Source organism: Triturus cristatus, chromosome 12, assembly GCF_964204655.1.
Source record: "Triturus cristatus chromosome 12, aTriCri1.1, whole genome shotgun sequence".
In the NCBI taxonomy this organism is placed as follows: domain Eukaryota; kingdom Metazoa; phylum Chordata; class Amphibia; order Caudata; family Salamandridae; genus Triturus; species Triturus cristatus.
This window is the reverse complement of record NC_140595.1, coordinates 123,360,906-123,383,835: the sequence shown is the minus strand read 5'-3', so window position 1 is coordinate 123,383,835 and position 22,930 is coordinate 123,360,906. Positions and strand designations below refer to the sequence as shown.

General features: G+C 46.6%; 1 protein-coding gene across 1 annotated transcript in view; it reads right to left on the bottom strand.

The window, feature by feature from the left end:
- The window catches only part of CHRNB2 (cholinergic receptor nicotinic beta 2 subunit), a 188,537-nt gene that overhangs the window by 91,349 nt on the left and 74,258 nt on the right, over window positions 1–22,930 (bottom strand). The window contains exon 2 of the mRNA XM_085637827.1: window positions 7,957–8,102. Within this exon, the coding sequence (XP_085493953.1) occupies window positions 7,957–8,102 (146 nt within the window). The remainder of the gene's footprint in view (window positions 1–7,956; window positions 8,103–22,930) is intronic.

Below are 22,930 nucleotides of genomic sequence, written 5' to 3'. Positions count from 1 at the left end.
CCGGCCCCTAGATTCCGCTTAAAGGTAGGAGCTGTGTCCTAAGACTTCAGACATCCTGGAATCAACTTGAAACTAAGAAGAAGACGGGAACTTTGACATTCTGCTGCACAGAAGACTGAAGGAAATCTCCCCTGTGGTCAGGGAGTGACCACCTTGCTAACGCAAGCACCATCCAGCGAATCAACGTCTGCTTTGCCGCCGCCTCCCGCCGGAGCCCGAGCCCAGAGACTGACAAGACCTGGACCTCCAGACCTCTCACCGCCCGATCCACAGTCCCTGAAAAGAGGAGACCCGTGGAGGCACCGAGACACGTGGAGCCAGCCATCTTGAAACGACCACGACAAGCTGACAAGTGCAACAACCGAGGCTCCCTCCAAGTTGTGCTTTGGGATCTGAGAAGCCCAACCCTCGAGCAGCATCTGCACCAAAGGTGAGCCCTCCAGCATCTCCACGATCTGCGTGGGGCCCTTCTGCATTTTGCCACTCGACGCGCCTAACCGGTTGCTGGCCCGCTGGCTAGTAGCCATCTTGGCGACGAACTTCACAAAATACACCGCTGGTCTGGTTGCTCCAGACTGGCCCTTGCTCCCCTCCAAAGGAGCAGTCCCTCTGACCTTGCTGGTCAGAACCATCAGCTTATTTCATCTCCTACAACAATTGCTTTTGCCAAGGCTTGTTTGCTTCGATCAAGTCGCCGACACCGCCGACAGCGAGAGCCTGCGTGGGACAGCTCGTGAACCGACTCCTGAATGTCGTCGACCTCCAGGGACCACGTGGCTGCAGAGACAAGCTACACCTTTCTTCCTGTTTGCACCCGACATTGCCTGGTACCCACCTGGTGCCACGCTGGTCACTGGCTAGTGACTGTGAACACTGTCCCCTCTGCTTACAGGTCTTCAACATCTCCGATCCACTCTTGGATCCACCGCATCTCTCCCGGACCGACCGCCTGCAGCATCTTTGTCTTCAGGCTCCACGGAACAGATAGAAGAAACCCGACGCACTTCGAGGCCTATGCACCCGCTTCCTGTGGGTGAGGTAAAGCTGGCACTCCTGTGCCCAAGTGTAGTATTACATCTCTAGTGCCTGTGTTCCAAATCTTTGCAGTAACTTTGTACTTTTTACGCACCCATTGAAACCTATGGGAGCACGCGTGTGACTATTTGCTCTGCACACGCCACCCGTGGACCTCATGGTCACTAACTGAAGTTAGCTCCTTGTAGGCCCAGCGATTCTAGAGGCCCTAGGCCTTTTCCCTTTTCTGTTCGTGGTACTTATACCACTATTTTAGTATATGGTTCGAGCGGCCACCAGGGCCTATCCATATAAAGTGCAACTTCTGTGTATTCTACTGTAATCTTGTTTGACGATTTGTGCTCCTATGCTCATAAAGAGACTAGGGGTTACTTTGAGAAATAAATACATATATATTTTGAATATATATCTGTGTGGTGTCCTTTCATTGGTATAAAAGGGGGTTACATTTGGTAAAACAGCTGGCTTAACACGCTTCACGAGTTTAGCCTCAAAGACTGCTTAGCCTACGCTACCACTAGGGCAGCTAGTCCGAAAAGGTTGACTTACAACCACACCATAAGGGTTGCTTGGCATGGTACAAGGTGATCACTTTAACTAGTGAGCATCATATACCAGGCCAACTTCTCACACCTGATATCTTCGGGTCTAGTTTGCGCTATATAAAACTCTTAAAAAAAAATAAAGTAAAAATATTGGGGAGAGGAGTTGACCTACCGGCAAGGGTGGGCAACCTTCAATCTGGGGGACCGGGTTCGAGTCTTGGCAAAGATACACAACATCCTGTGATTCTGGGCAAATCACTTAATCTTCCCGTGCCTAACAAAAATGAATGTGTCCTCATGTAACGCAACTGGTGCTCGTGTAAAGCACTCTGATACCCGATACCTTCGGGTCAAGTTTGCGCGATATAAAACTTTGTAAAATTTTTTAAAAAACAACCAGAAAACCAGGGCCCTAATATATATCTACCCTTCAGAAAGTGGAAAGCCTGAGAAGGGCACTGTTAGTGCTATACTATGGTTAAGGGTGCCAAAGATCACTGAGAGATCAAGCAACATGATCAGGTTAGTCTCCCTTGCACTCAAGGTCTGAAGTAGGTCCACGTGGAACTTTAGGATTAGCCACAGACTCGGAGGGAGTCCTACTGGCCAGAGGTGAGACGGATGGAAATTGAGACATGGCTAAGTAAAAACCACAAGGCTAGAGGAATCCCACTGAGACAGCACCGGATTTGAGAGTAACTCAATATAATAATATGGGGAAAGGAATTATTTATTCTCCAGGAGTGTGCACTGTTGGTTAGCACCCGCCAGCACAATGCTGTTCCAATACTTGGAATATACATATGAGAAAACACAGCACCAAATGCACCACTCAATTTATATAATACAAATAAGTCCAAGTCTTCAAAGTAGTACGTATTCCAAAAGGTTCTTCTTTATTGTTCAATTTAAAATGTGAATTTTTTGACAACAGCAAAAGCAGCCGACGCGGGGCGGACGCCTCCCTTTGACTTCGTCTTTGGATACTGAATCGGGTATCCCACGATAAGACAAATTCGCTCTTATCATTGGAGGAATTTACGTTCAAACCCACCATTCGAATATGGCTTGTTACTGATGGCTAAGGAACATCGTTTCTGTACATTCTACTTCTAATTAATACTATTCATTTCCTTTTCTATACAGGACAGTGATCTTATACTAAGGATATACCATATCCGATTGGATCGTGATAGACTCTTTAATTGAGCTAATCAGAACCATATGTGCTTATTATTCAACCTACGATTTTAGCCCTGAAGAAGTCCAAAGTTGGACGAAACGCGTCGGCTGCTTTTGCTGTTGTCAAAAAATTCACATTTTAAATTGAACAATAAAGAAGAACCTTTTGGAATACGTACTACTTTGAAGACTTGGACTTATTTGTATTATATAAATTGAGTGGTGCATTTGGTGCTGTGTTTTCTCAAATTGAGACATGGCCTTGATATTGTATTTCTCCGGATCATGTTGGTGATCTATCTTTTTTATAAGCTGTTTCCATTGGCTACATATAGGAAGATGATCATGATTTTGACCCACATGGGAACCAGGGTCCTGAGGTATAATATGACCGTGATATTTCCCCTTCAGACCTGCAGAGCCGGGTCACTGAAAGCGAAGTTCTGATGCCATCTCATCAAGGGAAACCTATATAAACTCCAAGAGGAAAGCTTTCAACCACTGCAGCTGGTGAGGAGAGGGGTCTTCAATCAATGCATGACTGGGAGAACAGAAAGGAGCCGCGCAGACTGTTCGACAAGAGGAAGAGAAACATTTTTGTCAAATTTTTAAGACATGACTTCTCTGTGGAAGAAGTGAGATGTGTAGGTGGATGAAAGTCTCCCTTGATGACAGCTTTGCAGATTTGTTTTGACCAAAGCATCTAGTTTCGAAGTAAAAATGCTGCAAGCTCCATAAATGTGCCGTCAGGCCGCGACTGCCATATGTCTGTCGAGCAGCGGTCGAAGTGCATTAAAATAGAGTATGGGAACTGTGATGCTGCATGCCATGGGGGCAGGGGCAGTGAGCGTGGGGGCGGGCTTAAGGGTGTGGTTGAAACAAACAAAAAATTCGGTCATTTGATTTTAATCTTTTGCCTTCAGGTAGCCACATATAAAATAGCGCACAGCTTAAATGAGAAATACATTTGCATTGTTAAGTTAATCAGTGGCAAATGCACTTTATTACATTATGAAATCTCTATTAGTTAATGCACTGCAGAGGTCTAGGTGTAACCAGAGAGCCACTTAACTAAATGTTGGTTGGTGCAGTGGAGAATAGTGACTTGTGTATTTATAGTGCTACGAGGTCACAGCCTGTGGCAGAGAGCAATATGTAAGTCATTATTTTAAACTTGCAATACACTGAGTGTAAGATAGACTGCTACAAAATGAGCAAAAAGGTTAAGGAGAAATGGTGCTTCCAAAATATACATTTCAGTAATACCCAGAATGTAAGTAATGCATTTTTAGGTTGAGCCTAGACAGCGCATGCTCTGTCCAGAAGACATACTGCGTTCAGTATGTGGGCTTTAATTCCGCCCCTCGCAGCAGATTTGTTCTAGTGGGTGTCGTTCCCATGAGCTTGCTTTTCAATGGCTTATTGTCCTTAATTGTCCCACCTTCTTGTACCTTGCTCCTCCCCTTGAGTATTGGCCTAAAACGGTATCCTTTTTCTGAGGTCTTTTTTTCCATTTGGATTTGGGCACTCTTTTTTTAACTTCCACAGATAAGCATGTATTTGTGCTGTATATACTCTACTCTGTTGCCATAATAGTTATTGACATCTTACTATTGTCTCGTTTGTGATTATGTTTTAATGGGAGTTGGCAGTTGTGTTTTATCAGGAAACTGAGTGTTTACTTTTAAATGGATTTCCGCAATGAACATTTAACTATTGCTGCTTTTTTGAAGGAAATCCAATGTGCTTTATATGTATCCACGACTACATCTTTGCAAACGATTTATTTGTAATGCACTGCGCTTTATATTTTACCACTTCGCATTTCTGGTGGATGTAGTAAAGTGGACGCCGTTCGTTCTTCACATTGGCGCTCGCGTTTTATCTTTTCACATTGTGTCAGGAAAGAACGTGTTTACTTTTCCTATTTTAATTAATGTTGAAGTTTTTAGGGGAACTTCTCGTTTTTGGTTCTCTTACTTGCGGTACGGGTATCAGACGTGGTGGAGTGTAGGCCATGTAGTGAGTTACATTGCACATGCACTAGCCTTTTTTTGCCTCATGTGATGCTTGTTTGCATGTTATTTTCAAGACATTACAGGTTGACTCTGATGCAAAAAGTGACCTGATACTGTACGCACTTTGTATTAACCGGTGCCGACCAAATGCAAATAGGATGAATAAAATACAGTGGATAAAAAGTAGTTGTTATGACACCTCTTCTGTCCATCTCAAGGCTCAGAGGATTGGTAGCTCATGAGTTCCTGGGAGCTGGGTCTAACTGCCCGAGGACATGCCAGAAGTGCCTCTTGTTTCCCTCCGCCTGCAGGCTCACACTGCCCTCCCACAGGTTTGCTGGGTGTTTTGTTGCTCATGGCGGGGTGTTGCTAGCCTCACCCTGTTGGCAACAGTGGTACATTCCGATGTGCATTTTTGCAAAAGATGCACCCAATGAGCACAGCAGATGGTCTCTTTCCTCGTCACACATGGATGCCTTCTCCGTATCAGCCCAGCGGTGCATGCACGCGCACCACTGTTTGCTGCCCTGCGCATTACCTGATTTTTGTCCCATCCACTGCTTTAAATGGGCTACAACATTTATGCAAACAGATGAGTGCTGCCTATGATTACAGGAGATCAAACTGGACTCCTGCCTATGTTTAACCTCTTCTGTGCCCATGACGAGATAGTCTCGTCATGGAGCACGGTCGCGCTGTGCCCATGACGAGACTATCTCGTCATGAACCCCACCCACTAATGTAACGCCCGGCACAGGAGGGGGAAAGGGCGTGGCACTGAAGGGGTTATAGCCTTCATACCCCGATCTGGCAGGAGTGGCCGCCTGCCATAAAGCTGCAAGTACTTCTTAATGTAGTGATATGTTAAAGAACAGTAGATGATTCAGCACCCAGGATAATGTGCTCCATGGCTAAATACATATAAGGTCCCAAAGGCAAGACCGATTGCACTGCAATGCTTGTTTTTATATAGCTGTCCCTTAAAAGCAAGCACTTCACCTCTCTGCTGGTAACTTTCTTGCACTACCACCCAAAAAGAATAAATCTTTGTCATCACAAAGCTTTAAGTGATTACATTAATTAAACAGGCTCCCAAGCACCTTTTACATTTACAGTTTGAGTGGTGAACATTTGCATTTCTTTCAAGCAGGCAGGCACCCTAGTGAGAAGGCTTGTTTATTGTTAAGCTGTCTGCCTGCCTTCGGTTTCAGAGCACAGGCGACTCCCTGCCTGCGTTACATATCAGCGGAAGCATTGAAATTATCAGAATTAACTGTCCCAGGACGGTTGTCTTTTTACGAAAAGTAGGAGGACAGTTATTCCTAAATTAAAAAAGTATGGGCATGTTGTGCCCCTCTGATCCCGCCCACTTCGACTACTGGTGTCGGGAGGGACTTCTTTGGTCTGTAGCATTACCAGGCTCTAAGGAAAAGACATTGTGCCTCTAAGGACGACTGACAACATGGCATAAAATGCCCAATGGGTTGAACCAGCTGCACCCTATCTACCGCCAAACCGAGGTAAGGAGTAGGGTCCTGGCATGAGGGAGGTTCCAATGCATATTGTGGGTGGAGTGGGGTAATGGCCCTGTGCATGGCCTCAGTATTGTATTGCCCCAATGTTGTGACTGCAGTGGCGGCTCGCTGAGGGAGTGCTGCAGGGTGGTGGGGCAGGGTGGGGGGTAGTAAACTGCCATACGGCAGAACAGAGGTAAGTAAATAAATAAATAAATATAACAATTTACATTGCGCGCACTGCAACGCCAACTCGGCGATGCAGCACATGCAATGTAAATTGTTTTTTTTATTTAGTTGCTTACCTCCGTTCTGCCGTATGCCGGAGTTTACTACCCCCCACCCTGCCCCTCCCCCACCCACCCTACCGCCCCGCAGCACTCCCTCGGCAAGCCGCCACTGTGTGACTGGTCTTCCCCATAAAGAGTGGTTTTTGTAGTGAAATGATCATTTTGGTGGTCTACCTTTTTTAGAAGGTGGATCAATTGGCTACATGGAGGAAGAAGATGTTCATGATTTTGACCCACATGGGAACCAGAGTCCTGAGGTGTGAGGCAACTGATGGCCTATGAGGCAGCACAGAGTCAGCTGATGGTGCAGCTATGGCAGTGATCTCTACAATGGGAGGAACCTGAGCTCTTTTTGGAGCATGTATATGAGCAAGAAATTAGAAGAGGTAACGCGTCACATTTAGTGGCAGTATTATTTCACTATTTTGTCATTTGCCCGTTAATGCTTTCTGGGCATATATTTCACCTCATTAGGAACAGTTCAATGCCCAAATACAGCCATCAGCAAGTGAAAGGGACCAGCTCAGTTAAGCTTTGGAAAGGGTCTGCCACTGCACCCCACCATGTGAGGCATTTTTTGTGTAACTTTTGAGCTGAAAACACTTCATGATCACTCACAAGGCTCTGAAATGTCAAGTGTGGCTCCAACTGTATGTGACGTGTTTCCTGGATCAGGCATGGGTGGATGGAAAAAGTGGGTGGCAGTGGAGGAAGAGGATGGGCAGGCAGTGGGCAGCACCACTGGTGAAGTAGGGTATGCCAATGGTTGGCAGTTGCAATCTTCTAAGCAAGCCTTTGGACCCTGGCATTTGTTTTTGTTTACAAATTAAGCGCTATCTCATCGAATGTCCTAATGAAGGTGCACAACTTGGATTGCTTTTGAGATGAGAATTGATTAGGTGTGTTCGAGAGGGTGGTACCTTCTTCTCCTGCTGCTTCGATCATGCATCTTGGTCTCCAGCTTCTAAGTGTCCCTGGATAGACCGGTTTAGTTTTTTGTGTTGCAGAATCAAGTCGGGGAGCATTTCCACAACTTGACTGTGGGTGGTGATGTGTGGTGAGCCTGGTAGTCTTCCAAGGTAGGGAGGGTTTGATTGGCTGTGACAGATGATTGTGGTAGAGGTTCTGGTGCCGATGGTGACACTGAAGTTTACCCAGGACAGTGATGTGAACTTACTAGTACTGCATACATGGAGTATCCTCTGTCAAGGAGAATCAAGAATATGGCATTGTGGGTATGTAGAATGCACGTGTGGCTTATGTAAACACCTAAAGCACACATTGACCATCTATGGATAGAAACACTGATGCCAGCACTCATAATCAATACAAAGCAAGAGTTGGAAGATGCTGAAAGAAGCACAGTACTCACCACACTGATGAGTTGGGCCAGGGAGACCATGAGCTGCACCGTCACCAGCTCCGACCCATTGGTGGCGGGCCGAATGAGCTTGTTGTATCGCGACGGGTTCAGGAGGTGCTCCACCAGCCTCTCCTCGGTGTCCGTGGCCAGACTCCCTGTAAAACCCAAAAGGCAAAGCCATTATGAGACCAGGAGAACCCTTTCAACTGTCCTAGGAAGAGGAAATTGCTTAGAAAACCCTAGAGAATGGGCCCATATTTTTGTTGCAACTTTAAGAAAGCCTATGTCTGCATAAGCCTTAAATCTGTGAACAATTCAACAATGTTCTCTTGACAGCAACGTAAAACAAATGAATGTGCAGGGGTGATTAATGAATAGCACTGTTTATGACAGGCTAGGGCATCTAAACAGCAAACGCATCCTAAACAAAAATGCCACAAATCAACTTACAATAATTTCTTATCAAATACCACATCCTGGCTTGAAATTACAAGCCAGGATGCATCGGCAGTTTAACAATATGAAACCACGATTACCCATCACACAAAGCTGATATAGGTATCTACTAAACACAGTGGCCTGGATGGACAGAACATCCAAGCAATGGCAAAATCAAGAAAAACACATGAAACATAATTGCTGAACATGGCTGACCAAAGCCTACTTTCTCTCTGGTTGCCTAATTTAGTTATTTTGCCACATTGATGACATTAGGTTTTCCAGGCTACTAAAGCTCACTGTAGCCAGCCCTAAGGACTTTATCCATTTTATAACTTGTAATATTTTTACAAGCTTGGCTTGTAATTTGACTCTTAGGGCCAAGCCACTCCTTGGATCTTCCTATAAATGTTTGGGGGTTCACCCACCTCGAAGCAAGCATGCGCAGAAGTGCACACGTTCCTCTTCACAACACAGCACACACACCTCACCATGATTAACCTGTTGCTGCTCGCAGACCATCCTCACCACAGCTCATCAGCACAGCTTCTCCCCTCAAAGCTCACTCTTCTCATTAAACCAGGGCCTCTTCCCAGCACCTCACACATATTTTATTTATGTGAGCACTTTTCTATCAGAAATTCTCTTAAAATATTAATATTGGTTGAATATGTAAGAAAGTGTTGGATAACAATACCAGGGAAGATATAGTTGTAACACATAAGAGATGGAACACAAACAGTGACCGGTACAAGACCAACACCCCTCCAGTCACTGGGACTTCAGCCAGTAAAGGAGCTTATATATCTTCTGCTGATTCACTCAGTAGCAGGAGGCTACCTAGTGCAAATATACATAAAATAAATGAGGATACAGCCATTGCTTAATTTTTTAGCCAGTAAGTGCCGTTCCTCAAATTTTTTCTCAGAAGCTGATGATGACATATGTCGGGATTGCCAATTACCTAGTATTGATTCCACATCACCCCTCTTTCTGCCACCTACATACACTCTCTGCCCATTTAATTCACTCTTACAGGTCAATTTCTGTCCTTGCTTTCTCCCTTTGTCACCATTTTTCCTTCTTTCTCCTCCTCCTCCTCCTCCTTGTCTCCTTTTGGATTTTCTCTCTCTTGCTCTGGGTCAAATTTTGATGAGGAAAAATAAGTGCTGGTTCTCAAAAATGAGTAACACTGGGCCCCACCTGCAACCACCGGCTCAAATTAAGCACTCAATATAGGTTTGAGAGGTAGATCTTCAGGTCACACACTTAGACACACCCAGTGCTTAATTTGTAAAAAACAAATGTGCCTGGGCCCTTGTCAGATGGTCACTGCAGCTTGCACCATACATTGCCTTCACTGGCGTTTCCAATGACAGTACTAACACAACTAACCCTATCACTCACACAAGTGTGACAATTCAGAGTTTAAATATACATAAAAAATGACTAAAACATGCCGCCCAAGCTATTCTTATAGGTATGGGTGGCAGGGCTTTTTTGATTTCAGTGTATATTAAATGATTGAACAACTGTTGTTTTGCTCCTCACAAAATTAGAAAAATAGCATAACTATGTGGCAGGCTGTGATAAGAGCCGGTGTTGACAATAAAGTGCTGGTGCCGAGCACCGGTAACCACTGGCTCAAATTAAGCACTAAATGTAGGTTAGACAGGTACCGCTTCAGGTCTCACACGTAGACACACCTGTACACTAAAGTCTGCATTCCAATACCAGATGGAACGCTGATTCAGCTGGAGCTTGGGGCCCTTTTGGGATTAAAGGTGATGTGGCAAAACTGTACCTCTGATGCCTCCCCTGCTCCTGAACATTTCACTTGATAAAATAAGTGAAATATGTGGGTGAGACGCAACCCGAAAATGAAAATTGACAGTGAGAACTGGGTGAGGAACGCAGATTCCCATGGTAATTCCTCATATCAAAGGGTTCATCTCACTGTTCTTGCAGGGTCGGTCATTTCTTGTCCATGATTTCTCTCTTGTAATGCCACTGGCCTTGGAATGAGGATCTAGATCAGATGATTGCTGACAACCTTCTCCCCTCTATCTCTTGGTCTCTCTTTCCCTCTCTCTCTCTCTCCTTCTTTCCCTCTCTCCCTCTCTCTTTCTCCCTCTCGCTGTCTTTCTCTCTCTCTCTCTCTCTCTCTCCCCCCTCTCTCACTCGCTCTCTCTCTCTCTCTCTCCCTCTCCCTCTCCCTCTCTTTCCCTCTCTCTCTCCCTCTTTCCCTCTCTCTCACTCTCTCCCTCTCTCTCTCTCTCTCTCTGTCCTTCTCCCTCTCTCTCTCTCTCTCTCTCTCTCTCTCTCTCTCTCTCTCCCTCTGTTTCCCTCTCTCTCTCCCTCTCTCTTTCCCTCTCTTTCTCTCCCTCTCTCTCTCTCCCGCTCTCTGTCATTCTCTCTCTCTCTCTCTCTCTCTCTCCCTCTCTCTTTCTCTCTCGCTTTCCCTCTCACTAATAAGAGCTCCCCTGGCACCTACCCCTTAAACCGACAGACAATATATGGCCATCTGTTGCTAGCCTTCTCACCACATGATCTGTTCTCCCTTCGGGACCTCTAGGGAGTTTACATCTGCACAGAGGCCCACTGTCAGTAGTGGACCAGGAGCCAAAGGCTACCCTGGAAGATTGTGTCCATGCCTTGCTGCTATCGTACTGAGTGAGTGTAGTGAGTGATTCAAACTGTCTTCAGGAGGATTTGAGAGGTGGGGGAAATGATATACATGCTCAGAATAAAGTAGTGTGTGCTCCATTTGGTCTGTGTACCAGGCTGGATTGCTGATGTTGCCTCCATCCACCCATCCCTGAAAGCAGTCCCCTCGTGTTCGGCCTATTCTGGATTTTCCCTGGACTGCCTATGACCTGTCCAGCTTTGGGTGCAGTAAGTGTCCACACGTGCCTGGTGAAAGTGCCCCGGACAGCCAGGTGCATCTCCAAAGTTGTAATGAAGTCCTCTTGATAATAAAATGCTCTCCTGCGGAAGCTTCCACTGAAGTGCACTGTAATAAAATAATGCAGACAATCACTGCTGTAGGAGAGTAGGATCTGCACTTATGTTGCCCCCACTTTTTTTCTGATGTTAACACTGGTTTCTGGCGATAGTCTGGCTGGGTCGCTGCTAATCAGGGCCCCAGTCTCTCTGTTTTCTCTAAACAACTTGGAGTGCATATTAGATGCACTAGTGATTGGATACCGTGGTGCCTTACGAGCCCCTAGTATATGGTACCTTAGGTACCAAGGGCACAGGTACTTTACAGGCCTACCAGGGGCTGAAGCATTTATTATGCCACCCCTGGGAAGCAGACTAAATCTGACACCACAGGCCTGCTACTGCAGCCTGGGTGAGGTAGTGTTAGCACTCCTCACTGAGGTATAGGTTCCTATATCTCACCATACACACACATATAAACCTATCAGTCACCCCTAAGGCAGGCCCTATCAATCCTGAGGGCAGGGTGCTTGGTTTACAATGTGAGGGGGTGCCTCTGCCTGAGCAGGGCCCCTCTGCAGCTGGCAGGGTCTATTCCCTGTGGCTGTTTGTGGATGCGGTTAAACCATATACTCTTAAGTGCATTATAACCTCCCGGTAAATGCTAACTTTGGAATTACTGCATCAAAACATGTCGTGTTTGGTGTCAAACAACTTGGAATCACACCCCCACACCAGTAACTGGTGTGGGAGTATGATCCCACCCTTCTAGAGGGAACGACATGTACCCACTGTGGAAACACGGTAGAAATCTGAAAGAGCCCTGGCATCACAAAATGGATGCCACCAGCACAGACACTGGGCTGCCCTCCTGCTGCTGACTGAAACTCGCAGTGGAGGAGGCCCAACAATAGGCATCCTGTCACAGGGAGGTGTCACCACCTTCCAGACAGGATTTAGTGTATTGGAGCTGGGTGGGTGCACTCTTAGAGTGCTTTTAAGTCCTGCACTGGGGAGCAGTAGGCTCCTCTGTGCATATGCCAGCTCAAACCGGTTCAGGGGCTACCAGCCCCTGCTCTGGCGCGAAAATGGACAAAGGGAAGTGGGCGTAACCACCCACCCCCTTGACCCTCCTAGAGGAGTAGTCATAGAGCTAGTCCCTCCCTTTCTTTTACTATAAGATAGGTAAACCTTGCCATTGCAAATCAGATTTTCCTGGACGACGCTCTACGAGAAGAATCCTGGCCCTTCGACGTTCCACTACCTCTGGAGTGACTCCCCTGCTTGGCAGGCACCAAAAACTTGAATCAACAGTCGCAAACTTTCCCGCTCCCGCCGGACTCCGAAGTCCCTGCAGCCCTGGAAGTGGATATCCTGACTTCTCAACGGCCATTGTGAGTCCCCAGCAGAGCTGAGGCGAGTAGACCCCACGAGTGATGAGGAACAGCAATACCTGGGTACCGTGCACTATTGTCGACTGCAACCCCTGGACGACGTTCTACGAACTTGTGCATTAGATAACGTGTGGTCCAAGCCTCCAGCAGGATTTTCCTCGAAAATCAGAGGCCTACCTTGTCTCAAGTGACTGTGGGCTCCTGTGAAGCGAATCCTCACGAGGCATCTTCACGATCCCTTGCTGGCTTGCTTGTGGATCCCCTGAAGACTTCTTCATCAAACCAAAGGGCTCATCTGGTTGCTCCAGGCCTGCCCTGACTTACCCTTGCTGGGTGAGTCCCTCAGACCTTGCTGGTCTGCACCGCTGACTTACTTCAATTTCCATAAGACTTGCTGTTGCCAAGGCTTGTTGGCTCCAATCCGGTTGCTGACACCTCAGTAAGCTGCAGACGTCGTGGGACACTCTGAATCCAGCTGCTGGTCATCGTCGATGCCTCCTGGACCTCGTGGGTGAAGAGTCAAAACACCCTTGATCACCTGAAATCACCCGACTTCCGTGGGCATCCATCTTCCTGGCCCCGGGTCACTGGAAAGTGACTGTGAACGCTGTCCCTTCTGCTTTCAGGTCTTCTTCATCTTGAATCCAGCCTTGGATTCCACCGGACACTTCTCCAGTCTTCGCAAGCATCAAATCTTCTTTGGCTTCCATAGACAACAGCGACGCCACCCGACACGAAAAGACACCTATGCACCCGGCTTCCCTGGGTGAGGTAACTCGTGCACTCCGGTGCCCTAGTGTGTGTTGGCCCTCGAATTACTTACCTTGTAAGTGGCTTGCTTGTAGACTTCCTCGAAGTACCCTAAAACTTTAAAAATTCAACCGTTATTTGCTCCATTGAAATCAATAGGGAACCCACAGCTGTGTTCTCACACTGCATGTCTCTCGTGGGTCTTTTACTTACCTGCCTTGGGTGGATTAGTGAAGCCCAGCGATTCTACAGGTCCTAGGCCTTGTCCCCTTGCAAGTCGACTTTCCTAAACCTCTTTTTTAGTATATGGTCTGGTACGCCCCTAGGGCCCCAGCCATATTTGTGCTTAACCTATTGTGAAACATTGATATTTGAATGTGTTCCTGACTTCTAATCTCATAAAGAGATTAGTAGAGTGTGTCTAGAAATAAATACATATATACTTGATATATATATACCTGTGTGGTGTCCTTTCATGTGGTAATTCAAGAGATTATAGGGTAAAACAAGCTGCTTTACATTCCTCAGAGACTTAGCCTGAAGGCTGCTCTCCACAGCTACCACTAGGATAGCTTTCTTTAAAAGGTTGTCTTAAACCTATCTACCATAAGAGTCGAATTGGACTGGTGCAAGGTGGCCACTATAACTAGTGACCAGCATATGCCAGGCCAACTTCTCACAACTACATATGAGAGTGAGTGTGAAATGCTGGTCACACCACCAAAGTGAGGGTCACCCAAGAGCAAAGCGGTGCCTGGCTGATGCTTAGGTGTGTGCACTTGCAGGTATGGAGGGAAAGGCCATTCACTGTCTCTGCCATATGAACCCTCCACTTCCTATTTAGGACTATGTCCCTTATATGTAGCCCCAGGCCCTTAAGGTAATGGGAGGCTGCTGAAGTGTGTGGGGGGGTGCTTCTCCGCCCCCCTTTCCCCGAGTAAGTGGCATGGGAACCTCTGCAATAATGCCGACATCTTGTGGCCTGACTGTGTGTCGTTCTTTCTAGCGGTGCTTGGGCCCCACTGTTTTTTTGGGTGCACCAATGCCCTTTGTATGTGCAATGCTGCCAAAGGCCACCCTTTTCCCTAATCCTCATTCAATTGTAACCAGTTGTCTGGTTCTGGTGAGGCAGAGGAGAGCAAGACACGGTAGGTCACTGATATCACCAACTGGTCAGCCTGGAATAGGACCTCCCCGGGGAGGACCTCTGCTGCTCTCCATGTCAAATGCAATATATCAGAAGACAAAAATAATGCGTCCACTACATCGTCCTGCAACTATTTTGAAAGGTAAGTGTATAATTTACTGTTTGTTAGATCTGGGGGTCTCTAGTTGGCAGGGTAGGTACCACTGTCCAAGTAGGGACCCTTGCTTCTAGTCAGGGAAAGGGGGATACACTGTTAAGATAACCCCTGCTCACCCTCTAGGTAGCTTGGCCTGAGCAGTCTAGGCTATCAAAGGCAATGTGTAAAGTATTTGTACCAACACTCACAGTAACACAGTGAAAACACCACAGATTTACTCCACACCAGTTTTAGAAAAATAAGGTATCTTTACTAAAAAGTTCACAAGACCAAATACTACAGACAAACCAACATACAATTAAAAAGGTTACTTCAAAGATAGTTCAAGAGTTTGCAGAAAGTACTCCAGGATGTAAAAATCAGTGTCCTGCACAATGCGACTCTCAATGCACAAAATGCGACACTCTCGAACCCAACAGTACCTGTAGTTGCGATAAGGTTCCCAAAAGCTATCACAAGGAAGATGGCAAAGGCGATGCGATACTCCTGAAATCTTGGGGAGGCCTTGCAGCAGCCCTGCTTCACGCAGCAGAGGTGGATGCACCGGCTCCGATCTGTAGGGGGAGGATGCGATGACTTTGGCTTTCATTGCGTAGGTTTCTTAGGGGGAAGCTTCACGCACAGGTACGATGCGACGATCTTCGGTGCGGCGCGATGCGCGGCGCAGCGTTGACTTCTGGCGCCGCAACCCTCGATGCGTCGCGGTGCGCGGCGCAGCGTTGACTTCGGGCACCGCAACCCTCGATGCGTCACGTGACGGGACTCTGCGTCGAAACACGCAGCGATTGGATACTTTCACGCACCGGCAGTGGTGCGGCCCGCAAACTGGTTTTGCGACGACCCTCGCAGCGTCAGGAATCTTCTCGCACCGGGACGATGCTCGACGCACTCGGCAATGCGGGGACTCCGGGTGCTGCGATGACGCCGCGATGAAATTCTCCTCGCACTCTCGTTCTTGCGACACGCAATCGGATGATGCGTTGGGTACCAGTTACTCTTTTTCACGCTTCTGCTTCCCAGCTCCCAAACACAGCAAAACGACCTCCTGAGGCCCCAACACTGGGCAAGCACTCCAAGGCAGGTCAGAACTCCTTCAGCAGAGTTCCAGGGGAGCTGGTGGTGAAGTCCTTTTGTTCCTGGGACTTCTTAACAGGGAGCCAGCTCTTCTCAGGCCCTTGGAGATCAGAATCAAAAGAAGGGGACACAGCAAAGTCCTTCCCCTCTCCTTGGCAGCAAAGCAAAACAGCAAGCAGGCAGTCTTCTCCTCTTCAGTTCTTTTCAGCTTTCTCCTTGGCAGAGGTTTCTTCTTAGTTCCAAAGTGATCTAAAGTTTAGGTGTCTGGGGTCCTCTTCTTATACCCCTCCAAGTCTTTGTCTCTCTTTCTTCCAGTGGGGGGATTCCCCTGATCAAACTGGTTCCTGGGTGTGCTCTGCTCTGGAGCACCTGGTTCCTTTCAGAGTGAGGGGCAGGGTCGTTAGATGCTCAGCAGGAGGTGGAGCCTTCTTTGTGCCGGCAGAGGCAGAGTCCTCAGCCTGGCCAGCAGGGGGTGGAGCCAGCATTGTGCTGGCAGGGGCAGCCCTATTCAAACCCAGGGACTACTCCTCCCACCTATCTAAAGCAGATATCCCTATTCACCCTGCTGCTGACTCATCCAGGCTCCTGGAGCCACCTAGCCCATCACATGACACCAGTCAGCCAACCAGCACACAGGCACACAGGAAGGTTAAACAGGAGAATAGCTACTTTCTAAAAAGTGCTATTCTCACACAGTGAATTTAAAAACCATCTTGCTAAAAAGATGTATAATTAAATTCTGAACACAGAGATACCAAACTTGGATTTTCTATCTTGCACTTATGGGAAGATAGGCATGTAAACAGCCTTCCCCATTCTATCCTATGGGCAAGATAGCCTCTCAGCAGTGAAAAAATGAAAATGGCTGTAATTCACTACCAGGGCATGTTACACACCTCAGTACATGCCCTACCTTTCAGATACACTGCACCCAGCCCAGGGGGGTACCTAGGGCCACCATAGGGATGCCTGACATGTACCGAAAGGGAAGGATAAGGCCTGGTCAGTGGGTGCACTGGCCAGGTCGACATGGCAGTCCTGGACTGCACATAGGCACTGCAAGCAGGCCTAAGACATCATGTTAGGGCTACTCCTGTGGGTGGCACAATCAGTGCTGCAGCCCACTAGTAGCATTTGAATCACCAGCCCTGGCACACTCAGTGCATTTTACTAGGGGCTAACAGGTGAAACAAATATACCAATCATGGATAACCAATCAATATAACAATTTATACAGAGAGCATATGCACTTTAGCACTGATCAGCAGTGGTAAAGTGCCCAGAGTCCTATTGCCAACAACCACGGGTCAGAAAAAATAAAGGAGGAAGAAGCAAAAAGTTTGGGGATAACCCTGCAAAAAGAGCCGTTTCCAATACTGTTCTTAATTCCTCTTATTCTAGGTCATGTAAGAGGATGCAATGATGTTATAGGTGGATGCTGTCGTCCTTGATGAAGTGACATATAACCCTGATGCAGAGTTTACTTGCCTGATGAATCCACTGGTCCCTGATTCACCAGACGTCAGCCCATGCTGAGAATGCCTCATTTTAGGACATCCGATGATATTATCCAGAACGTTTTTAGTGGATCTCAGTAGCGGTGGATACTTATAGTTAACGCCAATATCTGAAGTAAGTGTCCTTTTTATGAGCCTTAAAGCCTTGGGTATTTTAAGGTCAGACCATGATGGGGGCATCAAAAGCAAGTAATGGCTTTGTTTCAGAAATGTATATTATTTTGGACTAAAGCCAGCATATGGAAAAGCTGTATCTGGTCCTCCTTAATTCGGTCAATACGTTTCAACACATAGGGACTAAAAACGAGGGTCTTCCTCATTGCTGGTGCCGAAGTATATTGAGCTTATTAAGGTAGTCCAGCAGTAGGTATATTGGGAAGCCTTCCATGCCTGGCATGCTTGTGCAGTGGATCTGGCTGCTGTTGAATGGGTGCAGGCATTGTGGTCCAGGGCATGAAATCTGGTCCTTCTTAGAGGGATGTGCTTGAAGATGGTAAATACTTTAGTTCGGAAATAGTTTTGTAGTGGAAAGGTGGGAACATGCAGGGAGCAGATTAGAAGTTATTAAAGTCCTGCTCTGTCCCCCCTGTCTGTAGGTCTCTGTGGATAGCCTTGGAATATTAGAACTGGCTCTGACTGCGGCTAGTCTATTGGAGCTTGCAGGAGATTGAACCAAGACTAAATCCATCTCTATTGATGATAATTCTTCTCAGATTAAGGGCTGGACTGACAGACCATTGCATTTTTAGAATGTATAAGTAGCTTAGAATGCGGAGTGCTGAGTCCATTGAAATTAAAATTGAGGATACAATCCTCTCAACTTCCTTTGCCTGGAAGCGCATTGTCCTCTCAGTATTAATAATGCAAGTACAGCTGGTATCCAGCCAGGCTCCTTCCGGTAATAATCTCCGACTAAATGAGATGTCTTAGTGTCATTCATGCAAATATAAAATTCTGCATATTAGAAACTGTTGCACCATCTTACCCCACAAGTGTTGATTCTTTAACAAGTGTATGACGTGGGATCATTGCAATGTGTTGAATATGCAGAAACTGCTCAGGTTCTGGAGGGCATCCGTATGGAAGAAGGCCCATGGCACATACGTTTGCCCCCTCCTATGACAACAACCGTCCACCCCAGAGGCATCCCATTTAAAACTGGTCCTCACACCCTAGGCTGTCTCAGTGCATCACTCCATGCAGTGCAGCTCAGATTATACCAGTGATGAGTTGGGCTTTTCGCCAAGGCTTCGTTCGAAGACAGACAGGCACTTGGGAGCTGGGTTCGTGCCAGCAGATAACCCTGACTAATAGGCAGTTCTGGTCAATAATGCTTGCACTTACGAGCACGTCCGCAGACCCATTACAGCAGCCCTGGAAGAAAGCTTTAAAAGATGGAAATGAGTTATGTTGGAGCAGATTAAATGGCTGTCTCTGGTTTTCAATTTCTTCGCACCAGCTCTGCTCGTTACCGGGGGAGGGGTGGAGGCGGTGGGAGGCGAGAGCAGTGACTTCTTCTCCTTACCTCCTGGTGGCTTCATGTCAACCAATGCCTATGTTCAGTCCTTTCTTCCTACTTTCAAACCATTATATTTTAGTACAATCAATTAAATTGTTCTAAACCAAGACAGTAACTCCCAGAATGCACTAGCTTTGCAATAATGTGTAATATTTATGGGCCTGTCGAAGCTGGCAACAACCAATACACGAGGAAGGTGGGAAATTCGAAATGTAAATTTCTAAAGTGGTTACATGTGGAACCTGGAAATAACATGTTACCTGGAGCAGTACTCTGGTCACCCTATGGAAGTACACTGCATATGGCTGCTCAATTTCAAATTCTTTCAAACTTCTCTCAGACTTGGATGCCACAAGAAGCAGCAGGGAGTCGCCAAAAACCAACCAAGCAACAGAGCACCACAGAGACATGGAGTAGAGGAACTTGCTTGTATGGTTGGAATGTGGTTTATTTGATCCGAGGTTGGGTTGTCACGCCATTAATGCATGGGCCTAGTGGGGTTGGCAGGATGTATTTTGAGGTTGGCTTGTTGGGCCAGACGAATCAAGTAAAATAGCTAACCATTTAGCTTGAAAGAGGCTGTGATGGGGTCATGGCACTGTCAGACAAGTTCTTCAAAAGGAAGGTAGAATCATGGAAAGGAAGTTTGAGAAACCCAGGATTTGCTCCTAGGATGCATTAAATAAGGTTACGTCTGCCTTTTCAGGTAGAAGAAAATCTGTTGTGCAGTGGTAAATAGCGCCTCGGGATTAGCACATATAATTTATTCATGTGAATTGATTAAATTTCTCCTAAGAAAGACACAAGCATTGTGATAGGCATTGTGTATCTGGTGTCTTTATGTTAGTTATTGCTGGTTGGGCATTGCAGGAAGCTAGAATGAGACCAGAACGTTATCCTTCGCACTGCTATCCCCTCTTATCATTCAGAGGTCAATGCTCTTGGCTGTGCGGTACCTAAGGGTAACTCCTGGCCCCCTCTTTTTAGGTCTCGCCTGTAGGCAGAGCGCATACGCTGTCGCTATGGCGATGATCTCTTGTGTCAAAAAAAGAAGAACTTTACAAAACTGTGCAAAGGGGCTTTTATCCCACTGATTACTTACCATTTGTTGGCATCCTTATCACTCTTCTTTGCTGCCTTATAAGTCAGCATATGGCAGAACATGAGAGGCGTCACTTTCTTTGTTTACGAGCGCATGGACCAAGTACAGATTAATTAATGTTAATTAGTGTCAATTACTGCTCGTGCTGAGGTACTATTGCTTCCTTTTTGGCATTTTATTTTCACACGCAAACTCTATCTGAAGGTATCAGCACTTTACATGTGCACCAGTTACATTCCACAACTTGACAAGAGAGATTAAGTGATTTGCCCAGAATCACAGGATATTGAGCTGACGGAGAAACTCAAACCGTGTTCCCCATTTGCGGAGACGGCCGCTCTGCCCATAGCACCACATCCTTCTACCCCCTTCCATCCAGTATCCTGCCTCCCTCTTTGCTTTTAGCCATGCTGCACAACATGGCTAAATCAAACATTAAGCACAAGATCTAATGGTCAAAGACAACTCCTAGCATTCCCCGGTTTCTTTTCGTTTTTGCTTTCTGTTTTTTCACCTATTCTGGGGAAACTTCGGTGCCTCTTCCCTTAGGCCAAAAGGGCTACAGAAGACATTCCCCACATAGCCCTGACTACGTCTGGCAGTCCAATCATGAGTGGAGTCATATGGGAATCACCTCTTAAAAGCGAGGCAGTGGTCTTCAGCGATGATCAGCACTAGTGCCACTGGAACCGGCCATCTATTTTATTCGTATCCCTGGGATCTACCATTGACCTTCTGGTACCCTACATCAATTCTTCCCCAAGGTTCTTATTTTTTGTACAGAGTATTGAAAAAGATTTTGGGCGCCCTAACATAAAGTTTCCTCTATTAAGACACTTTTTTGACATCGACATGACTACGGGTGGCAGCCCGCACTGATATCCTGCAATGCTGACCGAATTTAAAACTCAGCGATTTAATGTTGGTCTACTTGAGAAAATTCAATCTGGTAGCCATACATTCATATATTCCTACACTCATATATTTCCACTGGCTAACATTAGAATAATGCATTTTCCATAAATCCCTCTGTATAGCTGATCAGGCTGTTTTTCACTAACTGGACCCTTTCCCGAATAATAAATTCTGGTGATATCCACCGCTTCTGGTGTTGCACACTTTTTCTCTAAAAAAAAAAAATGCACTTAAGTCGTCCTCACTGAAAATTTGTGGAACTGTCTCTCATCCAACATCAAGGACATTGTTGAGCACTACAGGTTTCGAGAAGGCAGTCAAACACTGGTTGTTTCACACTTTTATTTAGATTCCTCCACATTCAGCTGGGAAAATAATCAGTCAAAGCTTTAGCGACAACAAGTTGCCTTCTTTGGCCTAGTCTATGCTCAATGAGTTCATTCAAAATAGCAACATTGAGTTTTTGTTTGGCATGACCGAAAGTGGCATGGAAGCTTTTGAGTTGGCGCTGACTCAGGATGGGTGACCTGTCTTGGACTGGGATTGGTGAATTTGATTTTAAGATTGGGAGTCTGCAAGGTGTGTGTGCCACTGTCATGGAAGGGTTGACATCATCACAAGTGACTTTATAAACCAGGATGACCTGCTTGAGGCTGAGCTGCTCATCGGCTGCTAGGGACAAGTACGAAGGCTGCAAGATCCCGAAGGGATCTGCACCCTCCACCCAAAACTCTAAATATCTGCGAGCGGCTGCTGTATCTGAGTAACAGTGATTCTACTTTTGTGGTGGAGTTGTGGTGTATTCTTGTTTGAGCCGAGAGTGGCATGAAGGGGAGTCACCAGATGTGGTAGACATAATGCAGGTTGTGTTCCACCCAGCACTTTCCAGGCACAGCGGCAGGTTATGTACACTGACCGTGGAGGGCACCTATTGGGTGGCTGAGGTGCCCGTCAGGCTGAGTAGCATGACGTAATCACGCACACGGAATCTGAAGTAATATTGTGCACTGGAGTAGGGGCGTAACACAGGCCCCCGAGCTGCAGGGGGGCCCCTCAGCACAGTACTCAGGCCTGAGAGCTCCTGGTTAAATCCGGAGCGGGGCCTCTCTGTGTGCCTTGCAGGGGAGCCCCTTCAACTTTCGTTACGCCACTTCACCGGAGTAGGGCAGTCACTGGTCCTCAAGCCTTAGGACTGATAACCCTGCAGTGGAAAGGTGGTTGGTGGTTTGTCGGTTGGTTGAGTGAAGGTAATCTAGTGGTCACTGAGGCAGTCACTGCCTTCAGTGTGTCATTCTACAAATCATATTGAATTTAGTTCGAATCCAGCACCGGAGTGCGCAGCAGCAACCCAAGTCGAAGGCAATTAGAGGAGAAGGCAGCCATGTTGGACACTCTGCTGTATTAATTACAACATGTACACTGGTTCAACGAATTCCAATTAGCGCCGCTGATGGCTGCGTAAATCAGAGCACTTTAACCTTTCGGACAAATTACTAGTCACAACTGGTTGGGTATATCACTCACAGGGGAGAGAGGGAGTACCCTCGGGACTAGCCGGTGGACTGTGCAGTTGGAGATTAAATTAGCGACCTAGTCTGTTTCAGCTTTTAATGAAATAAAAATATTTGTGTGCTGTAACTACCAATCATGGTGCCCATGGGATATGTGTCTTCTGTGTGCGGTGAGGTCAGCGACTGATCACTCTAAAGGGAAATCAGGATTCACATGACAGGAAATGTGTGGAATGATGGACTGAGGCAGGGTGCAAACCTACGCCATCCTTCCAAACCTTTCAGCACTGATCCTTCCAATCACTGAAAGGCCTTCAGAAGAAATATACAAAGAATCCGACACCACTGGAGAGGAATTTCCAGTTTGAATGAATTAATAAATTATTATGATTCATACAGCACTAAAAAGCTGCCCCACATGGTTTCCTGGCTTAGCCTGAACCAAGGTATATCAACCTTCTCTAAGATTAAGGAGTGTAAAATAATTATGTTTTTAGTTACTTTTTGAAATGACTT